Raw genomic sequence first — 17,464 nt, 5'->3', positions numbered from 1 at the left:
GGCCTACTTGAAAATCTATGGCGTGACCTGAAAATGGTTGTCTAGCAATGATCAACAACCAATTTTATAGAGCTTGAAGAATGGGCAAATGTTGCACAATCCAGGTGTGGAAAGCTCTTAGAGACTTACCCAGACATACTCAGAGCTGCCAAAGGTTCTTCTACAAAATATTGAATAGTGGTGTGAATACTTATGTAAATGTGATATTTCCATATTTAATTTTCAATTTGCAAAAGTTAAAAGAAAAATGTTTTGACTTTTTGTGCGTAGATGGGTGAGAAAATATATTTAATGTATTTTGATTTCAGGCTATAACAAAATGTGTAATAATTCAAGGGGTATGAATTATTTCTGAAGGCACTGTACAACGTTTTTGAGAAAGACAATTTGAAAGATACAATTTTATGTATTTATTGGTTTCTTTTCATTTTGATGAGAGATATAAATGCAATGAATTGAAGGTTATTTGTGCACGTAAAAATCTAAATGTACAGATTTTAAGGCTGTGTCATTAGATTTGGGGTGGGATTGCAAGAAATTCTTGGGAGGAAAAAATATGATTGAAATTCTGGTGGGAAAAAAAGGGCTCCACACTGAAAATGTTTGAATAGCACATAACAGATAATAGCCGACGAAGCAAATATTAAAATAAATGGCTTGATATTTATGGTTTTCAAGAGAGATTAACATGAGTGCATTCTAGCGTATAGGTAAAGTTTTCTAGAGGACTCTACTACTAGGCTAACAACGAAATAGACAATCATTTGAGTCTCTGTTCTTTAGCCCAATGGTGAACAGTCTGGCATCTGTTGAAAGCACAGTTGACGGGCACAATGCCCTAACCATTTGACCATGAGTCCATCCGTGGGTGGACGTGAGTGCCAGTATAAGAAAAGTCCCTCTGCCTCCTCGCTCACTGGGCCAGTGTCCAGTTCTCAGTCCCTTCCTGCACATGGAAAAGACAGTGTAATGTTCAGAAACACTTTGCACTTCGTTTTGCAATTCCAGAAAGGGAGAATACAGACGATTTGATTTAAGAAGCGAGGTCTTTTAGCTATTTGTTAGTCCTAGTCGAGCCCCTCACAGCCGCCACACTGGGTTTATCTGACCTAAGACCCAAGCTGCTCTAATCTACTCTAAGTCCCACTTCCTGTTGCACCTAACCTGTGGATTTGGAGCGGAAGATTCCAGGAATTATTTTGACCCATGTCAATACTACTGATGACTGGCACATTGGAGTGTGGCCTGCTGTGAGGGTCAGGGATGCCCCCTCTAACAAGCTGTGGAGGACCTGGGTGGTGGACAATAAACCAACAGCATTCTTAGGGATATGTTGGTGGCATCTTTAAATTACTTCAATGTGTTCAAATTCCTAGATCAACCACTGTGGCCAACTTCAGAAAGTCCATTTTGTATCACCCATCAGGATGCTGCCCTTGAAATGAGCCTAAAACAAATCTGTCACAACACCATCTAGTGGCAGAGAAGGCAGAACACATGACTAGATTTTAGCTACACTCACATCCTGCACAAAAGAGACAAAAAAAACAAACAGAACCCAATTATATTTCATTTTTTTATATTTCATAACAAAATCCTCCAAAGAGATGTAATAATAGTGACTATCATTTTATTTACACTAATGAAATGGAGAAATAGTGGGGGAATAAGAGGTAGCAGAACATATTGGCATTCACCAACTCTGTATGATCAAGGCCTGCTCTTGTAAAGCTCAGTTAGCCCCTGCTCCTTTCCTCCCCACGCTCTCACATCACTGTATGGTCCAATCAACAAGACTGGCTCCATTGGGTCTGTTACCATGGGAACACCCATCTCTACTCCTGACAAATCAAAGATACCTTTTTGTACAGAAATACCCATAATGATGCAAACAAATAACATGGTCTTTAGAAAATGTGTATTTCTCTGGAGGAGACAAAATAGTCAGGATGTTTGCCCAATAATGCTTAAAATGTGACATCTTGTTACAAGCATTGCAGTGTAAAATTATATTACAATAAAATGAGCCATTCAGAACATTACAGCCCACAAAAAACTGTAGTATGCCTGCTCTTGGTTGGTATACTGTAATAAATACACTGTACAATAACTTACTTTGAAAATATTAAAAATTATTCTACCAAATATATTTTTCAACATGAATTTTGGATTTCATTTTTTTTATGACTGATTTGACATAATTTTCCAATATGGACATTGGACTATTAAATTACATTGTGTTGATACACACAATAACTTGTAAACTACCAAATTGTCACTACAGGGGAGAAAAACCCCAAAGCAGTGAACTACAAATGGAACATGTCTTCAGTCCAGCGGACCAGGCACCAAACATGCCAATTAAATATTTACCAAGGGCTTCTCTTTCCAGTTTACATTTGAAATACATCAAATATTTACACCTTCTTAGATGCAATATACATTGAGCTACATTCTCCATGTGTTTAGACAGGAACAGGTATTCTTTGACTCCTTATTTTCACTTCTTTGTTCCAACACAACACATTGACCGTGAGCTTGGCCCCCGTTTGTCCCAATGCATTGTGGTTTAGAGTCATTGGCCATATAGAAGTCCTCAGTTGCCGTTTACAGCCAGAGAGTCCCCTTTCTCTGTTACAGATGAGGATGTTACCTCCAACTCCTTCACTCTGGTGTCCTTAGTTTCCTTCCTGCTCCCCTTGCCTCTCAGCCTCACCCCCCTTAGTCTCTGTCTGGGGGGCTTGAGGTGGAGAGATGGAAGTGTCTGTTGCCATGGTAACATGTGTCTCTGTGTGTGCGGTAGCCTCTTCCTGTAGCTGGAGGACCCCAGTCAGATCCATGTCCTGCAGCTCCACATCAAAGGTCCGGGGGGCGGAGGTAGCTGGAGGAGAACTGCACCCGGTACAAGTCTAAACACAAGCAAAGGGAAAAGAGATGAATAAACACATATTTTACAAGTACATTCTTTTTGTATTACTCTCCACTGTCATCTATACTGATTCCTGTGAATCTTTGGGGTCAGAGAGACAGGGTGTAGCTACTAGCTCCAGTATGTGTCTGTGTGCTGACTTACAGGGTTGTTGATGGCCTGTGGCAGGCGTCCAGTGCCCATCCAGGGGTGGACCTGGATCAGCTCTCGCTTCTGCTCCTCAGTGAAGTGCGGCTGCTGTTTCTGCACCGCCCTCAGTACCATACGATCTTGCCTTAGAACAGTCTCCCTGTCCCTGTAAAATCATACACATGTCCATAGATAAGCCATAGTCTAAAATGTTGTATTAGCCGCATAATGGTGTGTGGAGACAGACTATTTTTCAGTCTGCATTAATAAATAATACACAAATATACTACTTGCATTCCATGCACATCAATCATAAATACAATTAAATAGCTGTAGCATTAATTACTAATCATGACAGGTTAAGGTTATGACTGCAATTGCCATGACTATGACGATTTCTTACCTGGTGGGCATTTGGTACGTCATCATAACCTTGTCATCTGTGTTGGCCATGAGGAGCCAGATAGGGTTCTGAAGGACATACTTCATGAGCTGGGCCTCTTCAGCCCCGCCTGCTGCCTGCTTATGGTCGTTCTCCGATGAGTCAACGCTGCCAAAGTACTTGCTGGTGTTGCTGCTTCCTGTGGTTGAAAAAGAAACATGTTCAGTTATGTTCTGAAACTATCAGTCATTATATACAAATATCCTTGACCATCACAGTGCTAAGAAAAAAACATCTGGCCGGTGTTAAAACCTCTTTAAGGATCAATTTTCGCTGAAAATGACATACCCAAATCTAACTGCCTGTATCTCAGGCCCTGAAGCAAGGATATGCATATTCTTGATACCATTTGAAAGGAAACACTAAAAAGTTTGTGGACATTTTCAAATAATGTAGGAGAATATAACACATTAGATCTGGTAAAAGAAAACATGTTTTTTTCTTTGTACCATCACCTTTGAAATGCAAGAGAAAGGCCATAATGTATTATGCCAGCCCAGGCGCAATTTCGATTTTGACCACTAGATTGCAGCAGTGTATGTGCAAAGTGTTATACTAATCCAATGAACCTTTGCATTTCTATTCAAAATGTTGTATCAAGGCTGCCCAAATGTGCCTAATTGGTTAATAAATACATTCTCAAGTTCATAATTATGCACTCTCCTCAAACAAAAGCATGGTATTATTTCACTGTAATAGCTACTGTAAATCAGACAGTGAAGTTAGATTAACAAGAATTGAAGCTTTCTGACAACATCAGATGTCTATGTCCTGGGAAATTTTCTTGTTACTTACAACCTCATGCTAATCACATTAGCCTACGTTAGCTCAACCGTCCCGCGGGGGACTGACCGATCCTGTAGAGGTTAAACTCACTTCTGTCACTCCCTGAGGTGCTGCATCCATTAGAGCCAGAGGACCCGGAGCCAGAGGACCCCGAGCCAGAGGCAGCCGAGCCGGTCCCTGAGCAGGCATCCTCTTGCAGCAGAAGGTCCAGCAGGTCACTGGAGGTGGACATGGCGTCCTGGTTATCAACATCAGCCTGGAGGAAGGGAACACAGGAGAGACAGCAGTTAATGACAAGAACTCACTAGACTCAAAACCTTTTCAGAATTACATTTTGTTTAAATAGTTTAAAACCCACATTATCGTACTCTTTGGCATCACCCTTCATGTTGCGGTTAACAGAGCCTTGACCTCCGACCTGAGACGACGAGCCAGGTGGGGGTGGGGTCTGCTGCGCCCCTGTTGACATGCCCTCCTGCCTGTTGCCTGGCAACTCCTCCAGCTGCAGCAAGTTGAGGGGGGAGGAGCATCGTGACTGGAAGAGGGGCGTGTTGGTCCCCTCCAGGGGGGATTGGCATGTGGACTGAGGGGTGCTGGAGCGGGAGTTGCCACGTGGGACAAAAGTGGGATCAATCCTGGGTAAGGCAAAGCAAGGAAGCCCGGGCACCGGAATGGGATTTGGGAAAGGTAATGTTGGGTTGGGATTGTGAAAATGTTGTGGGATCATCGACAAAGCAGGATTGACCTGTAATGCAGGATTGACCTGTGACGGGTTGTGTTGAGCTTGAGGCATGCCATTCATCTGCGTCACAGAAGGGTTGAATTGAGCCAAGACAGGATTGAGTTGTGGTAGTGGGATAGCCTGGTTGAACTGCGGTAGTGCCTGGTTAAGTTGTGCCATACCAGGGATACTGGGGTTAAGGTGAGGCATGGCTGTGTTATACTGAGGCATGGCAGTATTGAGCTGGTTGAGCTGTGGTACACCTCCATTGAGTTGAGGGAACATGTAGTTGGGCAGAACAACCATCATCGGGGGAGCCATTGGCATGGAAATCTGATTGGCATGCAGGGGGTACTGGAAGCCTGGCTGGGGGCTGGGGTAACCCATCTGCATGGCATTGGGGTTCACCCCGGTGTGGGCCAGGAGTTGTTGTTGTTGCACGTTGGGGTAGAGGGGGAAGAAGGGCAGGACTCCTGGAGGGTACTGGGACACGGCAGGAGGGAGGCTGGCCACAGAGGTGGGCCAGGAAGAGGACGAGGTCAGAGGTCCCTGTCTCATTAGGGGTTGACCCATGGGGAACATGGGGCCTTGGTGCCCCTGCCCTTCCCTTCTGGAACTTCTGTTCATCCCTGAGCCTGTCTTGGGACGGCCACCGTGCTGGGAGCCCTCCTGCTGGTGCTTCGGCTTCTTTGCCCCCCGGCCCCTCCTCCGTCCGTTACCACCTGTTGGGTAGTCCTTCGAGGTGTGCACTCCTGACACACACACACACACACACACACGGGTGAGCTGCATGGAAAAACAATGGATTCTCATCCACATCATCTTTCAGACACAATAGAAACTAAATCTCCACTTGAAGTGTCCATCTTACCTTTGGGTGTGGTGGTGTGTCCTCTCAGAGGAGGACCGGGGTCCAGCATGCGGAGCTGTCCCAGGTCCCTGAACCGGCTCAGGAACACCTGTTCCTCCTGCTGGGTGTGGGCAGACAGCACCTCCTTGGTCAGACCCAGGCTGCCTGAGCATCCAGCCGACCTGCGGCTATCCCTCTCAGGCTGGGCAGGGCTGGGTGTTGCTGGGCTGGGAAAGGTTGAGGGACGGGGGGTCACTGCCGTGGTGATGGCGTTGTTAATGGCTGGGGCGGTGGTGGTGGGTGGTGTCTCCTCCATCATCATGATAATATCTGCAGGGAATAAGGTTGACACTATATTTGAGACTAGAGAGAAGAGACAGAGGGAGGTAAATAACAGCCAGTCAGATAACAGGGATGTGTCCTACCTGACTCTGGGGGCTTCTTGTCCCCTACATGGACGATGGTGCTGCTGAAGCTGCATTGGGACGTGAGAGAGACCACACTTTCAGCCTTGCAGTGCAGCGCCAGAGGACTCATCTGTGGCCCCCCTTTAGACCCTTCCTTACCCTGTGACCCTTCGAGATCTGTAGGGAAACACAGATATTTGGTCCAAAATACCTGCAGACCTTAAAAGAGGCATAAAAATACATAATATGATTTCAATAGGATCTGTATTGTATACCTTTAGCTGTTCCAGACAACTCCCTCTGCTTGTCATCGTCTGACGTTGATGATGTGGTGCAGGAGGAGGAGCCACATTTCCTCTTCACTGTGTTGGGGACGTTACAGCTCTCCAGGTAGCGTACGATGCTGTCCAGACAGTTGATCTGCTGGTAGGAGTAGTTGGCTGATGGATCTTTCCTTGACTGCACGGAGGCCAGGGTTTTAGTTGGCCCCAGAGCACCAATAGGTCCCAAGTCTTTGTTTAAATTCTCTGGCGTCACGAGATCTCCTGAGAAGAGGAAAGGGAAGTACTGTTAGAATTTCATTTTCATCTCGACCCTTGTGGTTATACTTTTGTAATGAAAACGTTCCATACATTTTAGAGCACACCGTGACAAGACATTTTACTACAAAGTCAAGTGTTTACCAGCGCTGGCGTGTTTGCGGAGCGGTGGGCGGTTGCGGGACTCGATGAAGACCTGCTGACCATTGGTCTTCACCATGTGGACGTCCTTACACATCTGCTGGAATGTCATCTGCTGCTGTAGGACAGATAACAGAGGGTAAATAGTTAGACGATGACACCTCAACTTTCTTCTGAGTCAATTCCACTAATTAAAATAATGTCATTTGTTACTATTTTGTAACCACAAGTTATAAAGTACCCTGTTAAAATCTGCGTAAAACATCTGTGATTGTATTAGTACTCACTGGTCTCTGGATAGTCATCTGGATGATCCCCTTAGTGGAGGGGCTGCTGCTGCCTGAGGAGCCCGGGCTGGGCCTGTGTGGCTGGGATCCATGGGAGCTGCAGTAGCCCTGGGAGACACCACTGTGGACAGGCTGCACCAGCACACGGTGGATTTGCTCACTGAGCCTGGGGATCTCTGGAGACATGGCCCGCACCTCCACCTCCATACTAGGGGTAAACACATCTTCGTTCAGGGGACTCCTGCAGATGAGGAGAGAAGGACAAGGGAATGGGGTTTAGAACAATGCAATATGTACTGCTTGATAGCTACACAAACAGGTTACAGTTCAGTTAAAATGTGGCTATTGCAAGCTTGTGAAGGTCATTGATGTAGCAGAGAGGTGGACTACTCACGTTCTGACTTTGTGTCGACCCACGATGAAGGCCACTTTGCGGCTCCAGGGGTTGACGAAGGAGGACCAGCTGGTATCTATGGTGAGATACTCCCCGTTCCGGGCACACATACGCAGGGGCGAGTGTTCAAAGGGCTGGCCCGCTGACTGGAGAACTGAGCGGAGAACCAAAGATGTTAAAACTATTACTACATAACCAGTCATCTATTTGCTGGTTTCTAAATCCTTACAGAATATATAAGGCATGACTGTTGGACAGGAGTACTCACTCTTCTTGTGTATGGCCACCATGACAGGCCTGTCATCAGGGTGGAGGTACATGAGGACAGGAGTCCCAACCAGGTCCTGGGGCAGGTAGCCTAGCAACGGCACAGCTCTTTCATCCACTTCCTGAAAGAGACAGCCGGGGGTGTGGCTAGTGTTAAAAATCCTCTTGTCCGCTGGGATGCGGGGAGCTTCGTATCCTGAGTGCACCTTCTCAGCGATGAGCAGGCAGCAGGGCTGTGGCTGGGACATGTCGGAGTCCCGTAGGGTTAGCTGGTAGGGGGTCATACGGAAGGGGTAGTATCGCACTTCCCCCTCACTGTCCCTCCCACTACTGATACGGCAGAACATGGATTTCTCCTGGGTGCAGTCCACAGGGGAGGTCACTGAGCGAGATCGGGGGGGGGGGGGTACATTAACATCACATAGACATGCAAAAATGTGATCATCCATTTCCATTTGAATTCAGAGCTAAATTAAAGGACTTCTGTAGGAGACTTACTGGAACCAGTACAGGAGGCCCAGGGGGGCAGGCGGCAGGGAGCAGTGCTGCTGTAGAAAGTGCTGACGTCCTGGGGGGCCAACAGCTCAGAGAAGAGTGTCCCCTGGAGTCGATTAGGCTTAGTGCGCAGCATGGGAGAGGCCTGGGGGGAGATGTACACCAACTTCCCAGAGAGAAAGGACACTCCCACTGAGAACGTGTCCTGTACAGGAGAGAGAAGAAACAAGGGAGGTTAGAACAATGGTTTGTTGGGTTTAAAAGCTTTTAGTCTGTTTGAGAGCTGTTGGTCTGGTTCTAGTAGATGAAGATTGTGCTGTAGTTCCTACCGTGTTCTGGAGTGTGTATTCAGAAGTAATGTTGTCCAGTTCCTCTGTGGTGAAGGAAGAGAGGTCCAGACTGCAACCGTGGCTCTCTTCCACACTCCACTGGTGATAATACTCCTGATTCGCTAAACACACACGTATAAATAGTATATAGATAGTAAGCTTGCTATTTCATGCTAAAGCCACACAGTATACAGTACATCTAGCAAAAGGCAGGCTCAAAAAGCAGCATCTTACCTCGGACTTGTTTGACACAGTTGAGAGCATACTGCAGGGAGGCCAGGGTGCTGGAGCGGCCTTTCGCCCAGTGGTCTGCAGGCATGCGGATCTTTAGCTCCTTCAGAGCCTTGAGCAGCTCTCTCTGGGTCTGCAGCCGGGCTGGCTGGTCACTGCTGCATCCGCTGGTGGACGGGTGGTCCTGCTCCGAGCTGCCACTCAGCAGGCTGTAGACCATAGAGCTGTTGGGAGGGGAAGAGCTGTGGGAGTTGGCGCTGACAGGGGCAAAATAACATGTTATTACCACCGCTGAGCAGACACTTATAGTATTATAAGCGGTGTCTACTTCCTCCCATCTGAAAATGGTTGTGGTGTTTCAAATATGAATTCTGTTAAATGTGTTACCTTTTGCTCTCTGTTGTCTCCATGGCAGATTCCTTCCCGTTATGGGAGCTGCTGCAGGTTGATGTCTCACGTCCCATGTGACCTTCCACCTCTCGTTCGGCTGAGTCGTTCCCACTCGAGTGGGCATCGGTGTCATCGGAGTTTGAGGACTTGGGGGAGGACTTGCCCCCAGACCGAGTTCTCTTTCCATTGGAGCTACCAGAGCTGCCAGTCTGACTCAGTCCAGACTCAGGGGACTGGCAGCCCGCCTTCAGTCCCACCACATTTTCTTCTACACCTACTCCACTAGTGTCATTTACAGAAGTGGTATATGCATTCTCATCACTCATAATAACCAGTATGAGTGATTTACTATTGCTGTTTGACAAAAATGATATGTCAAAACAAAGAACTGTGACACTAATACTGCTACTAGGTGGGTCTACTAGACTTAGATAGAGTCATGGTTTGGTCAAGTAAAAATGAGCCAGAAGATAAACTACTGTGTCTCATTGATCTTGAGATTGTATTTTTTTTGTAAATTCTAAGCTTATGAATCTGATAAGTCAATTGAAGAGAAGATGGGTGAAACCTTTATCAGTTTGCTCTTCCTCATGTGCACAGTCAGTGTGCGAAATGGTTTTGACAGAATACCTGATGGAAGAAACAATTCCCAATTTATGAGTGGTGAGTAACATAACATCATGAGTCATACATCTGTGTAAAGACAGTGTTTACATCTCATCTGCAATTAAACATTCATATAATGACACTGCTGTAAAAGTTAGTGTTCACCCAAACTACAAATGTACATAGCTAAATGGCTTGATTTTAAATCATATAAGGTCATATAATCATCCAAGTAAGGACTTTCTTAGTAAGGATTTAACTAATTGCAAAAATAATCACGTTAGGCTCTAAACATATTCAAAAAGTTGTACATAGCCTAATGTCAATCTATTAAGACATTCAAATAATATAGCTAGCTAGGGGAACTATCCTTTTTCCAACAACCTCACATTCATTTTTGGGGGCTCAAAAAAACTTGCTCTCCATATATTCCATTGACCATAATAAATCATTTCATCACTTCGAAGAACAGTTAACCGACGATGTCAGGTGACATAGGGTAAACTAACTTCACAGCCCATTTCACTATCTGGCATGTCTTGAGGGTTTACTGTAAGTAGCAGGAAGACACCGTTGGGAGATATTATTGTTGACGACAGAAGACAACGTGGGCAGGATGACCCCGGTGGGGGATGTTTGTGTTGACGACAGCGAAGGCAACGTGCCTCAACTCGACTGGCTATGGCACGACCCGCATGCGCTCATGCATTTATTCTACCTGACACAAGTCTGGCAAAAGATGGGTCTCACTTGTAGGGAACACGAATTGACCAAAACAACATTAAATTGTACCTCGATATCTGACCGTATATTGAAATGTGTATCGATATACAACATAAATCCCTTTAACGTGTCAGTACTCTTGCCAGCATGCCACAACAATGTTAGCTACACTAGCCAATGTCAATGCTGTTGCAGATAGCTTGATCATATATATATATATTTTTTTTTAATGCTAGCTAAGTTAGCTATGTAGGAACTATTTCTTGTACTGCTAATAATATAGCTATCAAAGTAGCGTTATTTTTTTTTACCAGTTAGTTAGCTAGGTAGCAAGGTTTTGATCAAAGTTGACATTCTCACCTTTTTCCATGAAGAAAAAGTACGCTCCGTGGTATTTTTTGTTTTAATGTCTTCAACAATGTATTCTGTAAAGTTAGGCTTAAAATTATTGAAATTGCAGAAACCTAGAATGACATCTTTAACGAAACAACTTAATGTGGATCGCCTATAACTACACAGAATGTGTAGAGAACTGCACATTCGCTTTATATGACTGGGAGGGAACACGGAAAATAACACGTGCTTGCTCCCATGTGTTGCAGTGATTGGTCCTCAACTAACACTGACTCCGCCCTAGTGCAGTGTCCCAGGCCTGGCGAATGCATTCATTGGTTGAGTAGGGCGGTGTCCTTGACTGCACGGGGCTCTGCTATGCTTTTCTATCACGTTGCCCCAGCGGTGCCCTGTCGGTTCCAAAAGCATGCTAGAACGTTTGTTGGCAACGTGCCTCCATCAATACTCTGAATTGGCGACATTTCCTCACCCCATCCTTTCCTTGTGTATTTTACTTAACCACAACACATGCATGTGAACCATTGTAGGGGTTTCTTTATATCAAATTGTTTCCCCATACTAACCAGGTAATAATAAAGGATACAATGCATGGAAATTGGTAAGACACATTTGAACTCAATTCCAGACATACTGTTCGTTATCCAAAGGCCGACTAAATGAGCTTACAAATTCTACTGCAGCAGTATGACAAGCCTTTGCACAGACATAAATCATTTCCTCACCAAAAGTCTACACTACTGCCAGAGGAGGAACCCCCCCCCCCCCCCCCCCCCATAACACTAGCCTACTATTAAAATAATGTCCTTAATTGAACCGTTAACACAGAGGTATTAAACCCTGCCTCTGTTTTGGTAAAAATAAAAAAAAGCTGTGGGATGGGCCTGGAGAAATATAACCCCTCTCAAATTCATAGACAGAGCTATGGAGGCAAGGACTGACCATCCATTAAATCCATAAAATAGTTTTAACCATGTGTTGAGGTTATACAGTGTTTGTTTACATGTACATTGTTTATAAACATTGGAGTAAAACAAGCTCATATATTTGGTTCTGATGGGGTATGACAGTTGAGCTAAGCTCATGACGCATTTATACATTATATTCTTCAAGAATCAATGGGTATCATTCATTTATAAGTCCAAAAATTGATGTAGCAACTAAGGATTCTAGTTTCAAAAGCCATAATTCATTCAGTCCCATCTCTTTTAATTGTTTTCAGATTCTAATTGTTTCTAGATCCTTATGATATCTTCATTATTTATATTGTTTACATTTCCCTTTGGGCATTACAATGAAATATAATTTCATCTCGGGCAGTAACACCAACAACATGTGTCATGTGGTGCAGCTATGGGGGGGTGACACATGGGGTGACATGCATTCACAATTCAATGAAGTAATTGTTATGGTAAACATCCACTGGGTGGTGCTACGGACTTTTTGGACCTGCCTACCTGGGGTGTATTCATTCAGCCGATTCTGTTGCAAAAAACCTAAACCTGCAATATGTAGCTTTTGGGGCAACCCTACCTGAGTTATATATCTGTCATTCTCATTGAAACAAAGTCTAGGAAACAGTTGATCTGTTCTTTTAATGTTTTACCTTCCTTTATCTTGGCAAGTCAGTTACTAACAAATTCTTATTTACAATGGCAACCTACCCAGCCAAACCCAGATGACGCTGGGCCAATTGTGTGCTGCCCTATGGGACTCCCTATCATGGCTGGATGTGATACAGCCTGGATTTGAATCAGCAACTGTAGTGATGCCTCTTAGAAATGAGATGCCATGCCTTAGACCGCTGCGCCACTTGTGAACCCTCTGTTCTATGTGTGTTATTTCTATGCTTCGAAACAAATCAAATCAAACTTTATTTGCCACATGCGCTGAATACGTGTAGACTTTACCGTGAAATGCTTACTTACAAGCTCTTAACCAAAAGTGCAGTTCAAGAAGACGAAAATATTTACCAAGTAGGCTCAAATAAAAAGTTACAATAAAAAGTTAAACAATAACAATAACAAGGCTATATACAGGGGGCACCGGTACCGAGTCAGTGTGCAGGGGTACAGGCTAGTTGAGGTAATCTGTACATGTAGGTTGGGGCGAAGTGACTATGACGAGGTAACAAACAAACAGCGAGTAGCAACAGTGTTTGTACACTGGGGGGTACAAGGGGCGATACGATTTTTATGAATTGTTCTGCAGTCTAATGGCTTGAGGGTAGAAGCTGTTGAGGAGCCTTTTGGTCCTAGAATTGGTGCTCCGGTACTGCTTGCCGTGTAGTAGCAGGGAAACAGTCTATGACTTGTTTACTGGAGTCTCTGACAATTTTATGGGCTTTCCTCTGACACCGCCTATTATACAGTGCCTTGCGAAAGTATTCGGCCCCCTTGAACTTTGCGACCTTTTGCCACATTTCAGGCTTCAAACATAAAGATATAAAACTGTATTTTTTTGTGAAGAATCAACAACAAGTGGGACACAATCATGAAGTGGAACGACATTTATTGGATATTTCAAACTTTTTTTAACAAATCAAAAACTGAAAAATTGGGCGTGCAGAATTATTCGACTGTCTTGGTATGTTTGGACCATGATAGTTCGTTGGTGATGTGGACACCAAGGAACTTGAAACTCTCGAACAACTCCACTACAGCCCATTCAATGTTAATAGGGGCCTGTTCGGCCCGCCTTTTCCTGTAGTCCACGATCAGCCTCTTTGTCTTGCTCACATTGAGGGAGAGGTTGTTGTCCTGGCACCACACTGCCAGTTCTCCAACCTCCTCCCTATAGGCCATCTCATCGTTGTCGTGGGTTGTCAGCAAACTTAATGATGGCGTTGGAGTCGTGCTTGGCCACATAGTCGTGGGTGAACAGGGAATACAGGAGGGCACTAAGTGCACACCCCTGAGGGGCCCCAGTTAAAGATCAGCGCGGCAGACATATTGTTGCCGTCTCTTACCACCTGGGTGTGGCCCGTCAGGAAGTCTAGGATCCAGTTGCAGAGGGAGGTGTTTAGTCCCAGAGTCCTTAGCTTAGTGATAAGCTTCGTGGGCACTCTGGTGTTGAACGCTGAGCTGTATGAACAGCATTCTCACATAGGTGTTCCTTTTGTCCAAGTGGGAAAGGGCAGTGTGGAGTGCGATTGAGATTGCGTCATCTATGGATCTGTTCGGGTGGTATGCGAATTGGAGTGGGTCTAGGGTGTCCGGGAGGATGCTGTTGATGTGAGCCATGACCAGCCTTTCAAAGCACTTCATGGCTACCGACGTGAGTGTCACGGGGCAGTAATCATTTAGGCAGGTTACCTTCACTTCCTTGGGCACAGGTACTATGGTGGTCTGCTTGAAACATGTAGGTATTACAGACTCGGTCAGGGAGAGGTTGAAAATGTCAGTGAAGACACTTGACAGTTGGTCCGCGCATGCTTTGAGTACACGTCCTGGTAATCCGTCTGGCCCAGCGGGTTTGTGAATGTTGACCTGTTTAAAGGTTTTGTTCACATCGGCTACCCGAGAGCATTATCACACAGTCATCTGGAACAGCTGGTGCTCTCATGCATGCTTTAGTGTTGCTTGCCTCGAAGCGAGCATAAAAGGCATTTAGCTTGTCTGGTAGGCTCGCGTCACTCGGCAGCTCGCGTCTAGGTTTCCCTCTGTAGTCCGTAATAGTTTTCAAACCCTGCCACATCCGACGAGCGTCAGAGCCAGTGTAGTAGGATTCAATCTGAATCCTGTATTGACGCTTTGCTCGTTTGAGGGTTCATCTGAGGGCATAGCAGGATTTCTTAAAAGAGTCCGGATTAGTCTCCCGCTCCTTGAAAACGGCAGCTCTAGCCTTTAGCTCGATGCGGATGTTGCCTGTAATCCATGGCATCTGGTTGGGATATGTACGTACAGTCACTGTGGGGACGACGTCATCGATGCACTAATTGATGAAACCGATGACTGAGGTGATGTATTCCTCAATGCCATTGGATGAATCCCAGAACATATTCCAGTCTCTGCTAGCAAAACAGTCCTGTAGTGTAGCATCCTCGTCATCTGACCACTTCAGTATTGAGCCACTGGTACTTCCTGCTTTAGTTTTTGCTTGTAAGCAGGAATCAGGAGGATTTCAGATTTGCCAAATGGAGGGCGGGGGAGAGCTCTGTATGCATCTCTGTGTGTGGAGTAAAGGTGGTCTAGGATTTTTTCCCCCTGGCTTTTCCCTGGTTGCACAAAATTTGGTAAAACTGATTTAAATTTGCCTGCATTAAAGTCCCCTGCCACACCATTTCTGCATATGCTTCTTTGTATATGGCCTTATAGAGTTGGTTGAGAACGGTCTTAGTGCCAACTTCGCTTTGTGGTGATAAATAGAAGGCTACGAGTAAATGCAGATGAGAACTCTCTTGGTAGATAGTGTGGTCTACAGCTTCTCATTAGGTACTCTACCTCAGGCGAGCAATACCTTGAGACTTTTTTAATATTAGACATTGCGCACCAGCTGTTATTGACAAAAAGACACACACCCCCACCCCTCGTCTTACCAGAGGTAGTGTCTCTGTTCTACCGGTGCATGGAAAATCCCGCCAGCTCTATATTGTCCGTTTCTTCGTTCAGCCACGTCTCGGTGAAACATATGATGTTACAGATGTTACAGTTTTTAATGTCCCGTTGGTAGGACAATCTTAATAGTAGGTCATCAATTTTATTTTCTAAAGATTGCACGTTAGCACGAAGAATGGAAGGCATTGGGAATTTGCTCGCTCGCCTCCGGATTCTCAGAAGGATCCCCGAACTGCGCCCCCTTTCCTGGCATCTTTTTTTTACGCAAAAGGCGTGGATCTGGGCCTGTTCCAGTGAAAGCAGGATATCCTTCTTGTCGGACTCATTAAAGGAAAAAGTTTCTTCCAGTTCACGGTGAGTAATCGTTTTTCTGATGTCCAGAAGTTATTTCGGTCATAAGAGACAGTAGCAGCAGCATTGTGTACACAATAAATTTTAAAATAACTTACACAAAATGCAATACATTGATTCTCTACATTTGCTTGTTTTGTCACGTAAACTGAAATTAAGCGAACTTTTAGAATTTTAGCAACCAAAACCAAAATTATGTCATGGCTTTAGAAGCTTCTGATAGGCTCATTGACATCATTTGAGTCAATTGGAGGTGTACCTGTGGATGTATTTCAAGGCCTACCTTAAAACTCAGTGCCTCTTTGCTTGACATCATGGGAAAATCAAAAGAAATCAACCAAGAAAATAGTACACCTCCACAAGTCTGGTTCATCCTTGGGAGCAATTTCCAAACGCCTGAAGGTACCATGTTCATCTGTACAAACAATAGTATGCAAGTATAAACTCCATGGGACCACGCAGCCGTCATACCGCTCAGGAAGGAGACACAAGAAAGAAGCCACTGCTCCAAAACTGCCATAAAAAAGCCAGACTACGGTTTGCAACTGCACATGGGGACAAAGATTGTGCTTTTTGGAGAAATGTCCTCTGGTCTGATGAAACAAAAATATAACTGTTTGGCCATAATGTTATCATAATGTTATCATAATGTTCAGAGGAAAAAGGGGGAGGCTGGCAAGCTGAAGAACACCACCCCATCCATCAAGCACGGGGGTGGCAGCATCATGTTGTGGGGGTGCTTTGCTGCAGGTGGAGCAGTTCACAAAATAGATGGCATCATGAGGATGGGGAAAATGATGTGAATATATTGAAGCAACATCTCAAGACATCAGTCAGGAAGTTAAAGCTTGGTCGCAAATGGGTCTTCCAAATGGACAATGACCCCAAGCATACTTCCAAAGTTGTGGCAAAATGGCTTAAGGACAACAAAGTCAAGGTATTGGAGTGGCCATCACAAAGCCCTGACCTCAATCCTAGTGGGCAGAACTGAAAAAACATGTGCGAGCAAGGAGGCCTTACAAACCTGACTCAGTTACACAAGCTCTGTAAGGAGGAATGGGCCAAAATTCCCCCAACTTATTGTGGGAAGCTTGTGGAAGACTACCCAAAACGTTTGACCCAAGTTAAACAATTTAAAGGCAATGCTACCAAATACTAATTGAGATATGATTAAATAAATAAAAGCTTAAATAGATTATTCTCTCTACTATTATTCTGACATTTCACATTCTTAAAATAAAGTGGTGATCCTAACTGACCAAAGACAGGGAATTCTTACTTGGATTAAATGTCAGGAATTGTGAAAAACTGAGTTTAAATGGATTTGGTTAAGGTGTATGTAATCCTCCGACTTCAACTGTACATACAACTTCATCTGAGTGTACAGTTCACACACAGTGTTCTTCTGACCTGGCCTTTGGTTCCTGCTTTTTGGAGTGGATTCACAATGTTGGTGATCTGAACACTCAACAAATGTTGTCTTTACTAGCATAGATGGACACCTTCCCATGGTAACCCTAGCTAGCCTAAATATAATTGT

General features: G+C 44.7%; 1 protein-coding gene across 4 annotated transcripts; it reads right to left on the bottom strand.

Moving 5' to 3' along the window:
* Positions 1-1,562: 1,562 nt before the first annotated feature.
* On the bottom strand, positions 1,563-11,197 carry LOC109873696 (period circadian protein homolog 1). Of its 4 annotated transcripts, none has more exons than XM_020465361.2 (17): positions 11,027-11,197; positions 9,335-9,967; positions 8,951-9,204; positions 8,717-8,838; positions 8,391-8,592; positions 7,894-8,274; positions 7,626-7,779; positions 7,232-7,472; positions 6,948-7,062; positions 6,540-6,809; positions 6,283-6,441; positions 5,879-6,208; positions 4,645-5,759; positions 4,377-4,542; positions 3,462-3,639; positions 3,074-3,224; positions 1,563-2,909 (listed from the first exon to the last, which is right to left on the bottom strand). In XM_020465361.2, exons 2-17 carry the CDS (start codon positions 9,661-9,663, stop codon positions 2,679-2,681), a joined length of 4,398 nt encoding a protein of 1,465 aa, XP_020320950.1. In that variant the 5' UTR covers positions 9,664-9,967; positions 11,027-11,197; the 3' UTR covers positions 1,563-2,678. The 4 variants fall into 4 exon arrangements, with proteins under 4 accessions (XP_020320950.1, XP_020320951.1, XP_031664989.1 ...); XM_020465362.2 differs by having other exon boundaries at positions 5,879-6,187; XM_031809129.1 differs by having other exon boundaries at positions 5,879-6,187; positions 8,951-9,171; positions 11,027-11,188.
* Positions 11,198-17,464: the final 6,267 nt, after the last annotated feature.

Source organism: Oncorhynchus kisutch, linkage group LG29 (genome assembly GCF_002021735.2).
Source record: "Oncorhynchus kisutch isolate 150728-3 linkage group LG29, Okis_V2, whole genome shotgun sequence".
Lineage (NCBI taxonomy): Eukaryota > Metazoa > Chordata > Actinopteri > Salmoniformes > Salmonidae > Oncorhynchus > Oncorhynchus kisutch.
This window is presented reverse-complemented; position numbering and strand designations above follow the sequence as displayed.

What these genes read in the sequence shown, in the direction of transcription:
- LOC109873696 (XM_020465361.2), bottom strand. Translation starts at nt 9,663, where the DNA reads ATGAGTGATGAGAATGCATATACCACTTCTGTAAATGACACTAGTGGA. An exon ending in GAGACAACAGAGAGCAAAAG is followed by an intron (nt 9,205 to 9,334) that starts GTAACACATTTA and finishes TGCCCCTGTCAG; the next exon opens with CGCCAACTCCCACAGCTCTT. An exon ending in CACAGGCCATCAACAACCCT is followed by an intron (nt 2,910 to 3,073) that starts GTAAGTCAGCAC and finishes GCTTGTGTTTAG; the next exon opens with ACTTGTACCGGGTGCAGTTC.